The sequence below is a fragment of the Hermetia illucens genome, chromosome 3, assembly GCF_905115235.1.
Source record: "Hermetia illucens chromosome 3, iHerIll2.2.curated.20191125, whole genome shotgun sequence".
Lineage (NCBI taxonomy): Eukaryota > Metazoa > Arthropoda > Insecta > Diptera > Stratiomyidae > Hermetia > Hermetia illucens.
Window position 1 is genome coordinate 32,072,080 of NC_051851.1, and position 17,596 is coordinate 32,089,675.

At 42.2% G+C, this 17,596-nt stretch overlaps 1 protein-coding gene across 3 annotated transcripts; it reads left to right on the plus strand.

Moving 5' to 3' along the window:
* Window positions 1–119: 119 nt before the first annotated feature.
* On the plus strand, window positions 120–17,576 carry LOC119651621 (serine/threonine-protein kinase greatwall). Of its 3 annotated transcripts, none has more exons than XM_038055276.1 (14): window positions 120–418; window positions 7,029–7,139; window positions 7,198–7,564; window positions 7,622–7,777; window positions 7,831–7,973; window positions 8,046–8,186; window positions 8,249–8,362; window positions 15,710–15,861; window positions 15,923–16,024; window positions 16,087–16,260; window positions 16,317–16,524; window positions 16,580–16,743; window positions 16,804–16,928; window positions 16,987–17,576. In XM_038055276.1, the coding sequence occupies exons 1-14, from the start codon at window positions 299–301 to the stop codon at window positions 17,250–17,252; spliced, it is 2,343 nt and encodes a 780-aa protein (XP_037911204.1). In that variant the 5' UTR covers window positions 120–298; the 3' UTR covers window positions 17,253–17,576. The 3 variants fall into 3 exon arrangements, with proteins under 3 accessions (XP_037911204.1, XP_037911205.1, XP_037911206.1); XM_038055277.1 differs by having other exon boundaries at window positions 7,843–7,973; XM_038055278.1 differs by lacking the exon at window positions 8,249–8,362.
* Window positions 17,577–17,596: the final 20 nt, after the last annotated feature.

Below are 17,596 nucleotides of genomic sequence, written 5' to 3' on the forward strand. Positions count from 1 at the left end.
ACTGCCAAATATTTGAAGGATGAGCAAAACTCATAATACATGAAACATTCAATTTTTGGCATCTGGTAAGACGACAACACAATTTGTTTTGTCAGTTAGCGGTTTTGCTCACAGAACTGTCAAAGTTTTCAATTCAAATCGTTCGGCAGTCGTAATTTATTTTTATTTCTGTGTTTAATTGGTCCGGCATTGCGAAATATACTTTAATGTGAAAAGAAGTGTTCGCACACTGTGTACAGAGTGATAAGTAATGTAAAAGTGAGATTTTGTATGCACGTAGTCAATAAAGTGAGGGAAAATGACCGAAGTGCTCCGTGAACGGGACGAAAATGTTCCCGTGAAAGAAAACTCCTTAGAAGGTGATGGGATTTTCAAGAAAATTAATTATTTGATAACTAAGCCGGAGAATAACCCAAGGGTAAGTTAGAAATTCTGTCAGTTACTGCATTGTGCGTCTTCAAGTGAGGTTCATTGATGTGACCTCTGAATTCTTTTGGCGGGAGGATTTGAATTATATTCTCGTAGTCGTTTGCTTTGATATACTTTATTTTTCTCCGTTGTTATAAGGGAGCTTGTACAAACATAAGTTATGCACTTACTCTCCAAAATACAGCTTCCTTTCCAATGTTGTAAGGGGATTCAAAATCAATCAAAGAACGGGTAGAAGTAATACAAATCCTGAAGCCTTAAATGAATTTCCGTTTTTCAATTAGTGGATTGTGTGTTAATAGAATCCTTTATTCAATGCAATTTTCCGTCGCGATCATCTGCAAATTACTCTAGTTGCGCACTTCAATTTTGGTCTCTTAAAATGTACCCCCTTTGACGTTGTTTAACTTGTTTCGTTGTAACTCGCCCCTCCTTGGCTTCTCCCAAATTTAGCTTTGACCCTAAAGTTTTTGGGATGATAATTGAGGTAAGAGCTGGAAGGAACAGGACAACTGTGAAATACAAGAACATGGACAAGGCAATCCTGTGAGAAGATATCTTCGCTGTATTTTAAACGCAGTTCGGCCTTAGTAATCTGGAGCAAGGCACCAGGGACATGGCTGTTATCAGTTCGCTGATTGTAGCCGCCAAAGTGAAGGTAAAGTTTCGACTCCGGGCTCTATTAGAAAACCCGGTGCTACTTTGACATGCTCCAAACGGGAATCATTACAGACCCTCTTGGAAGTACACATCCGAGAGAACTGCTGGGAGGAGTGGAAGGGGGAGAGTTTTGCAAGTTGAACTGAAACACTGTGAAACACCTGGCATCGATGGCTTCTATCCAGCAATGCTAAAGGAAGGTATAGAGCACTTAGACGGCTAAGAAATTTAGCATTTCTTGCTTTGGACTACGTGATTACCTCTTGGCTGAAGGTACAGGTAGTCTTCATACCTGGGAAAAATTACTATTCAAATCCAAAGAACTTTAGACAAATCAGCTTAACATTATTTTCGCTGAAATGTCTGGAGAGCCTGGTTGGAAACCAACATGCTTTCCAGCGTGAAAAGCCCTGTGAATTTGCTCTTCATTATTTGGATTCAAAGATGAAGTATGCAACTCTGAAAAGTGAGTGCGCGATGGGGGTGTTCGAACATTGAAGGGGCGTTTGGCTGTGCGCCTTTCCAAAGACTTTGTGATTCCGCTAGAGCGCATGGTGCCGACGAATGTGAGCAAACACTGACGTTTACGAATAACGTACGCTTAGCGAAGCTCGCGAGCGTTGTGAACCCCAAATGGAACTCAGTTGCCTTAAATAAAAAGCTTCTTTGGAACAAACATGAAAAGGTTAAGTACTGCGCAGACGGAGGTTTGCCTCGACATGGAGATCCAGGGGTCATGTAGTAATGTGGATACGGCTTGGCCGATGTTTGCTTAGGCATCCGTAGTGTGCTGGGTTAAGGTGAGATAAAAGAGTTTTTACTGTAAATTAGCCGCACTGTAAAGAACTGTGTCTGGGTATTATCGGTGCCATGAACACGATATTCGGCACAGCCCTAAATGCATTACTTGATTTGCACCCGCTGGATATATTTATTCAAAGCGCTGCAATGCGATCCTAAGGGCAGCAAGCTGTGTAATTGACGGGAGGTTGAAGGAAAGGTGCATCGCAAACTGCAGCGATACCCAGGCTTCACTGAGAGCGTTATGTCCTCTGATCACCTCTAAAATTATTCAAGCATACAGAAACCATTTGAACTCTATTTCTAGATTCACTACGGTGGAACTAATGTGGGTGCGTGATCACTGTTGTGTAAAAAGAAATGAAATCTCGGATGCCTTAGCAAAATAGGGTTCAATTGGCCCCATACCAGGCCAGTACTAAAACCAACAACAAACCAACAGTAAAGAACAGAATCGAGATCCAGTCGCAGACTGTTTTGAGTGGGAATAGTGAGGTTCATCCAGTTATATACTGCTCCTGTCGATACGGAAATTTTGGCAACGCCGTGTACCAGAAAAAAAATAAATTTTGCATATCACACAATGGAGTTAAGAGTGTGCGGTACATTTTAAGCACAATCGTGTGAAAGGACATGCTTCATCGTTTTAATAATCTCTGTAGACCACTAGCGAATAAAGTGCACTTTATGTGAGAATGAGAATAAAGCTATCTAAACTGAATGTCGCTCGACACATTAACAGATCCGTCGCCTAAAGTCTTCAAATACAGTTATTTTAACACCAAGATCAAGTTAAGGCTGTTCTGCGCTAGGTTCCTTCTGTGTTGCTATATGGACACACAAAGAGTGACTCTCACTGTCGAACGAAGGCCCCGAAACTTTTCAATTTGCCTGTGTCATATCATCGAAGTACACTGGGCTGATGCTGTTACAAACGAAGAACTTGTTCGGCGTACAGTTCTGGCATCAGTACGCGATATGATTGGAAGTGGCAAGATCACGCATTGAAGAGTATTGACATTTCCATTGCTTGCTACCTCATTCATTGGAACCCACTAACATAAGGTTACCGTCAAGTTTGTCGCCTCAAGAGCCCTTGGTGCGGAGCAGAGTAGACAAGCGTGTAAGCGTCTCGGAAACATCATGACAAAGTTTGAGTTTCCACCCCGGAGAAGCTGGGAAAAATACGCGAAAGAAAGAAAGAGTCCCCCAAACTCCGCTGAATACTCAAGAAATCGCAGCGCCTCAAAGTTATTTTCAAATAACCTTACTGATAAAGCAATAGTCGTCATGATTGCAAGGGGGTTACAGAAGGAAGCCGCTTCTTCACTCTGCACCTCTTACTCATCCCCGGGGTGCGGATTAAACGGATGGATGACAATCGCGAATTTTCAGCAGCGTAATAGATTCTCCTCATCCATTTAAGGGATGGATTTGAAAATTCAACCTCTACCAAAAGTTTCACATCACTTTTTTGTACAAATGGCCTCCGCCCAATCCCTGCCACTCTTAAATGTAACATAGAGTGATGCCCATCGCTTTGTATGGTATCTCAAGTTGCCGCAATCCCCCCTCCAAGACTTTCGTCTCTTACTGCGCCTCTCAGACACCACCTTGTCGTGGTGGAGGAGATTGCGGTAGTTTACTACTACACTAAGGGTGTCCAAAAACACATGAAAATGGAAACAAAGGAATATAACTCTCCAAGTGGTAAGACATCGAATCCACCCGCGACTTTGGGAAATCAGGTCGTGACCGAGGCACAGATTTTGGAGGCCTCACCTAATGTTCCAACACGGAGAAATCTGTGGAAGACAGGCTCTCCACTTCAGTGGAAAGCCTACACCCGTTGTCTATAGCGCGGTTAGCCATGAAGGAGAATACAGCAACTGCCTTAATAAGAGGAATTGGAAACCTAACTACGGCCGGCCTATCGGTGACACTGTTGCCTAACTCTTCTAAAATACGGGAAAGGAAGGCTCAGCAGAAGGAAACTTTAGCCGAAAAGGAGAAGGAACTATAGGCTTGCCTATCAGAACCTTCTCCTCCACCTATACCCGGAAAAACGGAAGAAAGGGAAGTTGGTAATATGGACGCAACTGGTCTAAAGCCGGTATGTGAAAACAGATCCATGCAGCCCGGACACCGTGAACCTGAGAAGGCTCCTAACCGATGACAATGGAAGGCACTGCGAAAGAAGGCGAAGTTTCTTGGGAATGAAGACATAGACGTTGCTACACCACCAAGTGTGGCGATATTCAGAAAAATCGGACGCAAGGAAGAAGAACTTTTGCCGGAAGGTGAGAACAAGCTGACGGCGGCGGTTTTCATATTAGGCTGCACTTATGTCTACAAACATAAGAGTTAGTCAAATTAAACTAATGTACGCCAAATCTTTCTATCTACTGGCGGCAAAGCTGGCAAAGTTGAAGGACTGTCCTTATATATTTCTGGTTCAAGAGCCATGGGTTCGTTTTAACAGAATCTGTGGTATTGGATCAGTCAAATGGACTAGGATCGTCTGCAATGAAAGATTCTCCAGACCTGATGTGAAAATTGTTAGAGGCAACCACGCTGAAACAATTCTGTTCCTAGGACCTTGTTGTTGCGGTCAACTTACAATATGACGTTAATGGTAAGAGGAGAAACGTCATAGTTGCCTCTGCTTACTTATCCTACGATTCTTCGATGAGGTTTGGTAATGTATACAGAATCAAGTGGCCTTGAACTTTTAATAGGTTGTAATGCGAATGCTCAACATATTTGTTGGGGCAGTAACAGATACAATCCTAGAGGAGAGAAGCTGGCCTGATGACCACGGACGTAGGGTACGCTCCTACAAACTAATTGACCTAACAATCTACACTTCAAAGTTGTTAGAACTGATTAGAAAATGGCGAGTGCTAGATCCTTAATAAGGATAAGTCGGCCAAGCTGGACTCTCTTAGAAAACTGGATGGTACTTGCACGAACTCTAGAGATGGGGATGTTCGTGAACATTGAAGGAACTTTTGACTGTGCGCCCCCTCTCAAAAGCTCTGTGATGCCGCCAGAGAGCATGGTGTTGACGAAACTCTAATAAAGTGGATCTACGCTATGCTAACGCAGAGATTGCTGTGTGCTGAAGTGGGTGTTGATCACTACCTAACAACGGAAGCGCCGAAAGGCTGCCCTCAAGGAGGTGTGCTATCGCCATTTCTGTGAAGTATGCTGACCAACTCACTACTATGTGAACTGCAAAATCTGCCAATACACGTTCAAGCTTATGCGGATGACATGGCTATGCTGGCTGTTGGTCGAGATGTCGGAATGGTATGTAGAGATGCACAATGCGCCCTTGATTGCATTGACAGTTGCTGTCTCAGGCATGGATTTTCAGTAAATACAAATAAAACCACAATGGTATTATTTACAAAACAGAGGAAACTGAATGGTTTTGCCTTCTAGAGATGAGAGGTACAACCCTTCAACTCTCCGAAGAAGTGAAATATCTGGGAGTTATTCTAGACAAGAAGCTTCTTTGGAACAGACATGTAGAGATAAAGATGAAACGAGCTGGCACAGCTTATGGGGGATGTTATTTTGAATCGAGGAGGAAACTGGGACGAACCGGAAGAATGCGTGTCAGGATATACTGATGTCTTCTACGCCGATGGCTCAGAAACAGAAAATGGTTCTGGAGCAGGAATCTACCTCTCGAGTAAAAACGAGAAGTGGGCTTTTGCCTTGGGACAATACACACGGGCTTTCAGGTTGAAGTGTATGCGATCCTAAAGGCGGCAATCTGGACGATTGACGAGCGGTTGAAGGGTAGGTGCATCGCAATCTATAGCGATAGTCAAGCTGCATTAAGGGCGTTGAGTAGTAGTTTGGACACTTCAAAAATTATTCAGGAGTGTAGAAAACGATTGAACTCTGTTTCTAGATTCAATACGGTGGAATTACTCTGGTTACCTGGTCATTGCGGTGTAGAGGGAAATGAAATTTCGGATGCCTTAGCAAAAAAGACTTCAACTTCCCCCATGTGCGGACCGGAAGCAGTAATTGGGGTGTAAGTAGCGTTGACTAATGCTGCTAGACACAAAACTTTTCCTGTCAGAACCAAACGAACCCACTGCAAAGTTTATCCTGTCGAAAAGCGAGAAAACTTGCAGAAGTATTGTATTCTGACTGGCCATAATTCACTAGCTGGGCATATATTCAGAATAGGGATTATCCAAGATGATACGTGTCCATCCTGTAATGAGAAGGCGGAATCCACGGAACATTTTCTATGTGAGTACCCCGCCTATGGACGCATCAGACATCAGATTTTTGGTATTGATATGCTCCAACTGTAGCGGGTAGCATCACATCCACTAACGGAAATCCTGCAATACATAAACGAATCCAGGATATTTCGTTAGACGAGGGAATCGAATGCAATGTATTACTACGGTGTGAGTGCTCAGAGGTTTTACCTCTCCCCCATCTCAAACACACACACACGCCTGAAAGGGCCATGAAGGAACAACGACTCAACTCCACAGAAAACCCCCAAGTCACTGTAAGAAAGACTCTCGTCAACATTTCGGCAAATAACGTCGAAGGAGAAGGGACGTCAACCACCGATTTACGAATCAAATACTAAATAGAAAACATTTAGTATTTGATTCATTTATCGGCATTTGTCGAGACGGTGTCTTATAAGCTGTGTTGACGACACAGCTTCAGCCCCAACTACCTCGTATAATTTTTTGCAATGACTTTGAATTTTATGTGTCTGGATGGCCTAGTGGTTAGAGCACTGGACTATCGTTCGGAAGGTCGCGGGTTAAATCTCACTGGTGGCAGTGGGATTTGCATCGTAACATGATGTCGGATACCAATCGACTCAGCTATGAAAGAGTACCTGAGTCAAATCAGAGTAATAATCACAGGCAATCGCAGGCGAGCATTGCCTCCTACAAGTACCATAATCCTCGGTAATACACTTCAAGACCTTTATCCAATTGGACTGTCACGCCAACGAGGGTTATTAGATGATCTTTATAGCGGCATCAACTACATCACTCTTTAAGGATCCATCTTTTCAACAAATTTACTCCACCAAACCTGATGAGCTTCTTCCAAACTTACGGAATCCACTTTATTTTCAGCTTCCCACAATCAAAGACTTCGCCATAGTCAAACCAATCAGTCGAGGAGCATTTGGCAAAGTTTTCTTGGGATACAAAAATAATGATCCGAATAAGTTTTATGCAATTAAGGTATGTACCGGCCAAAGCTAGTAAGTTTCCTACAATGAGTCCAAATCATCCTTCACAGGTTATGCGTAAATCTGAAATGATCAACAAAAATATGGTTTCACAAGTTATAACAGAACGGAATGCTCTAGCACTATCGCGAAGTCCTTTCTGTGTAACGCTCTATTATTCGTTGCAATCGTCATCATATGTTTATCTTGTTATGGAATATATGGTGGGAGGAGATCTCAAGTCGCTATTGGCAATGTATGGATTTTTCGATGAAAGCGCCGCCCGGTTTTATAGTGCGGAGATTTGTCTAGCGCTGCAATATTTACACAGTCACGGCATAGTTCACAGAGATATAAAGCCGGATAACATGCTTGTATCTAGTACGGGACATGTTAAACTAACGGATTTCGGATTAAGTAAAATTGAACTTAGACGAGGTAAGTCCTGGAAGATCATGTGACTGATTGATAGAAAGTATATTTTTTCGATAATAGATTTAGAGCTATCAGACCTTATAAATTGTTCGCCAAATCTGAACGCACGGACTCCCGGACAACTTCTTTCTTTAACATCTCATCTCTCATTCGGGTCGAACGAGGCCAAACGAGCAGCGGTGACTTCCAATTTCATGGAAGTTATCAATAAGCATAGTAAGTTCTCGGTAACAATTTTTATATCGACTAAATCATTTAGGTCATTGAAGAATCAATTTCAGAATCATCAGACAGCGAAGTGGATGTGTCTACAACCGGAATCGAAAGGAACAATCACAGCCGTATGTCTGGCGTTTCACCTTTCTTCTCAACCGAAGATATTCCGAAATTATCACAAGTTACTTGCGAAAATGTGTGTATTCTAAAAACCATTGCTCTTGAGAATATGACCTTATATAATCCTTTATGCTCATTTCATTTACAGAGCACGTCGTCTTCATCTTACTACACCTGCTCTAGCGGAGAATGCAAATCCAACAGCACCAATTCCGAAATTCCATCCCAACATGAAAATCTCGGGGCAAATGAAAATGATTGCAACTTGAATCGAAACCAATTATGCCATGTATGTATAGTCACCTCCTTTTAAAGCTTTACAAATTGATTGCAAACATTTAACTTGATCAGGTTTGTATTGAGACAAATTCACTCAAAGATAAAGAATCCTTGTTTGGTACTAAGAATTTGTTGAAAGTAGAAGGCGACGATGATTCATGCAAATATTCTTTTGAGTTTTCAATGGTAACGTATGCATATACTTATGTTTCTTATGGTGCACGTATTCGTTGTATATGAAATGCTGCTTGCATAGCGGGTGATCTAAATGTAGAAATATGTTACTTTTTGTAAAGTACAATTTTTGTATAAGTAGTAGTTGATATGAAAATGAGGTGTTTGTCTGTATTCGTTGATCGATTTGCATGCAGGAAATATTATTTCACAATAATTTAATATTTTATTAGATTTGATTCAAAAGTAGCGCAGTTTTTGCTACTTACAGTATGAAAAGCATTTAATTTCGCTCCGTAACTTAGAGTTGAATAACTCAAAACAGTTTCCCATTCATTTATCTAAAACGTTTCGTAATGAAACGAATTAGGATATCAAAGAGGAAAGAGGGTTTGAATGAGCTTCTAAATAATAGGCGAACTGTATTACATTCAAACCAATCAATGCGGTGTCTGCCTTATACCTTCATCATTTTTTAGTAACAAACACCGGTAGAAAGCGCTGTTTCCCGCCAGGCTAAAGAACTTTTCTCGCAAACAATCACAGCCAATACGAAACTCTGATAAGAAAACCAATAATAAAAAAGTGCAATTTCTCGTTGGGCTCAAGGTGAACCCTGTACAATTTAACGTATCAATCACAGCCGACATAGAAATCCCACAAGAAGACTAACCGCAAATAATAGGACCGAAAGGATACTTCCGCCAGAGTATTCTTGATTCCACTACCGCCTCCAGTGGGGTTGGAAAGATCCGTCTGCAGCTTCTATGCGATGGGCAGTTCCCAGAGACCGTTCCTGGAATTGTCTAGAGTCAAATAGTAATAATCGTTTATGCGACAATCCAATTGGATCAGTGCATTGAAGCGTATTGGAGCGCTTCATTCAAAATCGTTACGGGACATACAAATCTCTCTGCCACCAGTAAGATTTCAACCGCGATCTTCGGCTATGACATCCTACCGCTCTAAACACTAAGTCATCCGCACACTTGTGTAGAGTGAAAGGGTCACCTGTGAGGAGTTGCCAGATCTCCCAGGTTGCGGATAGGGATATACCTATTGATGTGTAAATATTTGTTCATGCACTTTTCTTTTCTGACTGGTGCGTGGGCCAAAATACCTATAGGAAGTATACCCAGACAATAAAACCAACATGGACGAATTGAGAAGGAGTAAAGTTACGGTGCGGGGGCTCGGAACCCCAGTACCGGTGGCTTTTGGGAGTGAACCAGTGGGCTCCCGGCCGTTGATACCCCCTTGTAGCATCTAATGCTAATGTTTTAGATTTGGAGAATGAGGTGTTCAAACGAAGCACAACTGTGCCAGGAACACCAATGAAGATAGCTGGCCAAAAAAGGCGTTTTGGACATCCATCGGATCTGATCAAGAGGTATTCCAGCAGCAGCAAATAGATCCATTCAGGAGAAGCTCATCAATTTTACGATCTCCTCCAATACCAAAGATGGCAAAAGGGAAGAAGTCTGTAAAAGTCGAAAAAGGTGAAGGAGTCTGTAAAAGGAGTAATCTGGCCAAGACTCACCGAGAACCGAGCCCTAACCCAGAAGAACTACTTTTTATGCAGCTTGGGGCTAAAGTATTTGAGCTGTCCAAATTCATCAAGGACAAGTACAACGTGCATCAAGCTATTAAGGTGCTTTACAATAGGTCGCAGGAAGGAGAAAGAAAACCTAAGGAAAAGCCGAACATCCCAGCCCGAACAGTGTCACAGGCGACCCAAGTGACATCAAAGCATAAGGCCATCGATCAAGTAACAAAGTGAGGGAAGCTTTAGGGAATGAAATGGAAAAAAGGCGTCTTGGCTAGTCCAATAAACGGAACTAAAAGTTCAAAAGAGGGAAAACATGTGCCCAATGTGAGAATGCCGGTTAGCGAAGCGAAATCGAAAATAGAAACGGTGGTTGGACTAAGGTCGTAAACAAAAAAAAAGAACAAGAAACCAAAGATGCGAATCTATCGTATGCGGGGATACTGAGAAAGGTGAGATCTGACCCCGACCTAAAAGAACTAGGCGGAAATGTCAGCAAAATCCGTAGGACCCAGAAAGGGGATCTCATATTTGACTTGAAAAAATCCAGCATGGGAAAAACTGACGTCTTTCGTAACCAAGTTATAAACTCACGGTCGGTCCGATCGATGTCGAAGGTACGGGGAGAAAGAACATATTGCCAAGGAGTGCAATAGGGACCCCAAATGCATTTTGTGCGAAGGAAAGGAGGCACGGGATAGCCAGCATGTTGCCGAAAGTGGCAAATGCCCTGAATTTAGCAAGGCGTTAACTGCAGTGAAAAAATTAGGTTAATAAAAATAAACCTCAATCATTGCAGGGTCGCATAGGATTTGCTTGCGCAAACCACTTACAAATCCGCGATAGAGGTTTCTATCGTTAGTGAAGCTTACACAAATCTTGTATGGGTTACAGATTCGACTGGAGCGGCGATATGGACGTGCGGTCATCACTGCCTAAGTTTGAAGACGTTTTGAGACGATCTTGTTCACGACACAAGGGGACGAGGCCCAAAGGTGATAGCCGGTGAATATAACGCGTGGGTCATCGAGTGGGGCAGTAAGGAGGCGGTGTTTATTAAAAGCATTCGCCCAATTGGATGTAGTTCTGACCAACAAAGGTGATGCGAACACTTATCGGAAAGAGGAATCTGGCTCAATTGTAGATCTTACTTTTGTCAGCCTTACCCTGGCGGGTGATATATTCTGGCATGTTAGCGGGTATTTCACGTACAGCGACCACCAGTCAATCACCTTTGAACTAAAGACCGAGCCACACGAAACCCAAAAGAATATCAGGGTGGTCTGCAAAAGCGATGGATAAACAAACATTCATGGAGGTGTGGTTAGATCTGCTTCGTAAAGCAGGCACCTTCACGGATAAAGTTCTCCATGCCACACAAAGCATCTGTAAAGCATAGGAGATTCTCATTCCCCCTAGAAGACTCAATTATTTGTGGAATAGTGAACTTGCCAGTCTTCGATCTATTTGCCACCAAGTCAGACGTGTGGCTCAGAGGGCGGTAGGTAGGATCGATCAAGTGCAAAAGGAGCATGCCTATAAGGAAGCCCGCAAGAACACCAAGCTCACCATCCAGCGGAGTAAGAGGAAATGTTTTAAGGAGCTCTGTTCAGAAGCGGACATAAATCCGTGGGGTAGCGCCTATAAAATCGTAACAGGACGATTCAAAAGCCGTCCATCTCCCGTGATCACGTGCCCTATCCTCTTGTTGAAAGTAATACAGGGATTATTTCCCCAGCAAGAGGGGGTATTCACACCTTCCAGCGCCCCCTGAATGTGACGCCTATTCCATCAGTCACCAGGGACGAGCTCCTGGGTATCTGCAGTCGAAAAGGCGACAGCAAAGCCCTGGGTCTGGACGACATACCGAATAAGGCCCTCAAATTTGCCGTCAAATGTAGACCGGATATCTTCGCGGAGCTGTTCGAAACGTGCGTGTCCGAGGGTACCTTTCCTGCATCATGGAAACGGCAGAAGCTGGTGCTGCTGCCAAAGGCTAGCAAACCCCTAACGGAATCGTCCTCTTATAGACCCATATGTCTTCTAGACACTATGGGGAAAATGTAGGAGCGGGTAATTTATTATAGATTACTCCCAGTCGTCGAGAACCAAGGGGACCTTCCAGATAGGCAGTATGAGTTCCGTAAAGATAGATAAATCATTAATGCCATCAAAATGGTTACTGGCTTGACCGAAAATTCAATTCACGAAAAGGGTTGTACCAGCAAATATTGCAACCAGTGTTGTTAAGGCTTGGTTAGAGATTGCAGGACTGGCACTTATGGAGGAAAAAACGGAAGCAGTCCTCATAACTAAGCGCCGCAACAGAAATTAAGCCTGCATTAGAAACGGGAATCGTATCATCACTTCCAAGCCGGTCATCAAATACTTGGAGGTGATAATAGACGGAAAACTCAATTTTAAGCAGCACATAGAGCATACTTGCGAAAAAGCATCCACCACGAGTATGGCTCTGACAAGGATAATGACGAACGTAGGAGGATCGCGGCATACTTGCAGGCTGCTTATAGCCGGGGTGGTGAGTTCTATATTGCTGTATGCAGTCCCAATTTGGGAAAAAACACTGCCTGTTTTAAGGAATGCACATAAACTGGGTGCGATCAACAGAAGAACAGCCTTCAGGGTGTGTTTTGCCTTCAGGACCGCCTTAAATGATGACCGTCATCTCGGGTTGACATCCTGGTAACCGAGGTGATGAACATATATAATACCAGGTCCATCTCTCCATAAGCAGATGGTAACAGCGATCGGACCAGTCACGAAAGGGTCGTTGGACTACATAAGGACTACACAACCAAGAAATAAGTTACACTTATGGCTTGATGGAAATCATGACCCCTTGCTACCTCAGTTTCTACGCAGTATGACTCTTATAGAAGTCACTGACTAACTCTCCTCAAAGGCGTGGGACAACAAACATTCGGCATCCTGTGTTCCTTCCGACTTTTAGGAAAGGCAAATTTTCGAATGTGTGAATCACCCGCACAGGACAAATGCTGCTATCTCTTTCCGCTAACCTAGATCCAGAGTTTAATTACTCTCTAACAACATTGAATTGAGTCAATAGCTTTGAAGTGAACTCTTAGTTCCATTATTCAAATTATATCAAGAATGCATGGAAAGTAGAGGAACTCAGGAAGTCTACAAAATGCCTTCATTCTTCACGGTTCTTGGTCTTTCGAATCAAAGTTACTTTCGGTGAACCGTTTCACCCTATGGACTCCACAATTTTAAAACATATTTAACCCAAGAAATCTTAGCAGCTTACTCAATCTCGGGTTATCACTATAAAACTCAAATTAATCGAATTTTATGGCGCTGTTTATACGGCGTAAACTGTTTTCTTTGGGTGGAAGGATGAATTGAAAATGGATATCGCAGTCAGTGTAGAAAACTAATCTACCTTCCCTGTCGAGAAGAGGGTTAGAAGGAGTGAGTATTTGCAATAACTGCCAAACCTCACATAAATTGAGAGAGTCAAAATCAAAAATTTTGTTCCACTTTGTTCAGAGGGCTCCTGTCGATGTTAGCAATAACAGCACGAATATTGTTCTTCAGCATACCCAAGGTCTTTGGACGATTAGTATACATCAAGAATTTGATGTATACTAATCGTCCCCATAAAAAAATCACAGGGTGCTAAGTGTGGCCAGGGTGCTGGCCATTCAAAATCACCCCTCACAGAGATAAGACGTTCAAATGTTCACGCAAGAGAGCCATTGATGTTCGTGCCGTGTGAGCTATGGCGCCGTCTTGTTCGAACCACACATCCCTCAGATACATTTCTTCAAGTTTACGAAGGAATTTCCATGTTGTTTCCTTCAAAAACCAGGATCCAATAATGCCAGCTCTTGTCACACGTTCAGCATGTGAAGTTCCGGGGGTTTCATGCCACTCCAATATCGTTTATTAACGCATCATGACAGATGAAAATGTGCCTCATCGCTAAAAAACATAATCGCGTCTTGAGGCAGGTTTTCGACAAACGCTTCACAAGCCTTTTTTTTGTGAATCGCGTGTATTAAGTTTTTGCACTACTGCCAGTTTATATGGATGAAATTTTAGGTTTTCATGAAGAATTCGTTTTACTCTGCGATCAGGAATCCTAAGAGCAACAGAATGTTTGCGTACAGATCGCTTGGGGGATTTAAAAATCGCCTTCCGTACCTTCTCGACGTTCCCTGGAGTTCTGCCAGTATCCATAAACGTGTCCTACCACTGAACCGTCGATTTCCGACCAGGAACAGGACCTGCAGATGCGATTTTAATTTTTTTTTATAAATGCATAGTAAGTTGCAATAATTGAACGATTGTTAAAAAAAGGAAGTCACCACGGGGAACGCACGCTCTCCTCTTGCCCATTGCATGGTCGTTACTAATCATACAAAAAACGTTAGGCTGCGCTCTTTTGAAGGCGCACGCGTTTCCACTTTCGTAGGATTAATAACTCCTACACAAGACGCCTGGGTGACAACAAGGCTCATCTACAGGTGAACGGTGACACCAGGAGCGAAATAGAGCTAGAGCCAGTGGTGGAAGGTACGAAGATTCCTCAACGTAGCGAAACAATCTGGGAACTGGCAGAGGTACAAAAGAGCGCTGACGGCGTATAGCGACGCAATCAGGGGGAGCAAAGCGGAAGAGCTTCAGGGAATTCTGTGAAGAAATAGAACAAACCACAGAAGCATCCAGGCTATATAAAGGAACATGAGACATTTACCGAGAATGAGAAGGGTAGGGTAAATTTGTTTCTCAAAGCTCATTTCCCGGGGTCCTACCTCAAGGCGGACAGCGATAACATTCTGCCTGACACTCCAACAACGAGCAAGAGGAGAACTTGAAACTAGCTGAAGAGGTATGCTCAGAAGCTAGGGTAAGATGGACAGTGGGAACCTTTAAACAACTAAAATCACCCGGAGTAGATGGCATTTTACCAGCACTACTGCAGAAAGGCCTTGAAATAATCTTAGGATCTCTAATAACAATGATAAGGGGCAGCATAGCTTTGGGATATATACCAAGGGCATGGAGACGGGCAAAAGTAGTTTTTATTCTGTTGGTACTTAAAACGATGAAGGAGAGACAACTATATTAGAACTAAAGTTCTAATGCGTAATCCCTACATCCATGTCAGCACGCTTACCGGGCAGGACGGTCAATCGAAACTGCCGTGTATCAGCAGACGGATGTAGTGCGGGGTGCCATAGAAACAAAGAAAATTGCACACAGAGATACAAGATGCCCTAATCTGCAAGGGAGTGGGAAACACCCTGGCCTTCTGGATGGGCAGAATGTTCGAGAATTGGCAAATAGAAGTGCCGACAATTTTGTCCACAAGGTAGGGTATTGTCGAAAGTCATACTCAACTTGCAGAAAGCCAGCATTTTAGTTACCCTTGATACATTTTAAAAACCAATGATAGGCAAAGCTCCCTTCCGAAAATTTGTTGCTTTTCTGAGGCCTGGATAACGTTTCATTAAGAAGAAAATTTTTCGATGCCTACGAATTTCTATCCTTTTCGGTCGCCTTTTACGATGAATAGGTAATACATTGAGTGAATTTGCATTCACCAACTCAAAGGAGAATCTCGGCGGAATCGAGCCCATTTTTGGCGAAGAAAATCCATGAAGTTTTATGCTTTCTCCTTAAATATTATTGTAGATGTATATACCTACCTATATGTATGTTGGTTTCGTACAATATTGCATGCATTAGACTGCATTTGTAAATATAAAATAAAACGAAAATGTACTTCACGCCCACCACAATATATTCGTCATTCCCATTTCTAGAAAATGCGTTCGTCTAAAACTACCGAAGATTCAGGCGTATCCAGCCGGAAAAGTGATTATTCAAACATGAATTGTGAGATCTCATCTATTGAAAAAGTCGAGCATTCCAGCAATTCAAAGGAAGAGCTTAGTTGTTCTGATTATTCTAGAAGGTATTACCTTTTCTTCATTCAATACAAAATCCTGATATTGACCATCATAAATTGAATTTAGTTACAACGCTAGTCATATAAACGAGCTTAGCGAAATTAGACACGAGCTACACTCGCCCATACGAAATGTATCTAGAAATTTTAAGCGTCCCGATTGTGTGAGGTAAGTTTTTTCAGAAATCTTCAAAAAGTATAAATCTGAACAGTCAATAATTCTTCTCAAAGAGGGATCAAGCGAAAAAGATACTTTCTTCACCGCACCGAGGCTTTAACTCATGAAGAGGATGTTAGCAACGGTAGTACCGGTCTAACACAAGAAATTGATATTCTCGATATTGGCAGTAGCACGCCGAAGAAACGTAAAGGTCGTACTCCACTAAAAAGTGCCTTAAAAGTGAGGTAAGAGAAGTGGTCGTTTGGGTTAAACTCGACTTGCAAAACAGTGTCATTTTCAGGTCTTTATCTGACGATGAAACACCGCATAATAATGAAAATATGGCTCATGTTGTGTTTTCTACGCCAGTTTCTTCACAAAAAGCTCCACGTCGAGATGGGGGCTTATTACAAAAACTCAAAAATACGCGTTTCGCGTTGCCATTATCTAGCGAGAAGAAAAGACTGCAAAAAGAAATTGCTAATGAACGGCGAAACGTGAAACTGGAGGTAAGTAATGTTATTCTCATGGAGAACTTCTCATTGTCATTCCACTTTACAATAGGAAGATTTAGCTGTATCTCCAATAAATATAAATAACCCACCCAAAACCCCAAAAACCATGATAACCCCATTCAGAACTCCTAAGTCAGTTCGAAGGGGTGAAAAAGTTACAGATGAAAGAATTCTAGGAACGCCGGATTATTTGGCGCCTGAATTGCTATTGATGTAAGTAGATAAGTGATAGAGCGTGATGAATTATTTAAAATATGCAACTTTTATTTGAAGGCAAGGTCATGGTCCGGCAGTTGATTGGTGGGCTCTTGGCGTTTGCCTGTACGAGTTTATGACTGGCATTCCACCTTTCAATGATGAAACACAGCAAAAAGTTTTTGACAACATTCTCAATAGAAGTAAGTCTTCTGATATTCTTACTTTGTCCCACGGAAATTCCACATTATAAAATTATAGATATTGAATGGCCAGAAGGCGATGAAGCCCTATCGAACGAAGCAATGGAAGCCGTCGAGCTTTTACTCAATATGGATCATCAAAAACGACCTGCAGCTAAAGAAGTACAAGAGATGCAATTCTTCAAGTCCGTCGATTGGAAGAACCTCGAACACGCCACACCACCGTTTATCCCAACTCTGGATGATCCTACAGATACTGGTTACTTTGAGCCGCGTAATGTTATGCAACATTTACAGTTGTCTAACTTCCACCCCGAAGATTGAATCTCTTCCCTCGCTTGTGAGATTTAAAACTGGGACTTGGAGACGTTCGTCAAAATCCAGTTAAACTAGGCTATATATTCATATATAAAGTTAATCCGGAATTAATATATATTTTATTCAAATTGTTGCTTTTGTGATAGAAAGGTGATTAGTTTTATTATTATTATATGCCATAGAAGATTTCCACTAAAGACTTGGTGTTAGAAAGTCTGATTTATCTGATCATATTTAGTAAAACATGAATGAGTCAAACAAACTGTTTATTGTTTCCATGTTAGGTCCACTACATAATGAAATAAATTTAAATAATAAAAAAACCTGAAACCCTGGATTTGTTTTCAAAA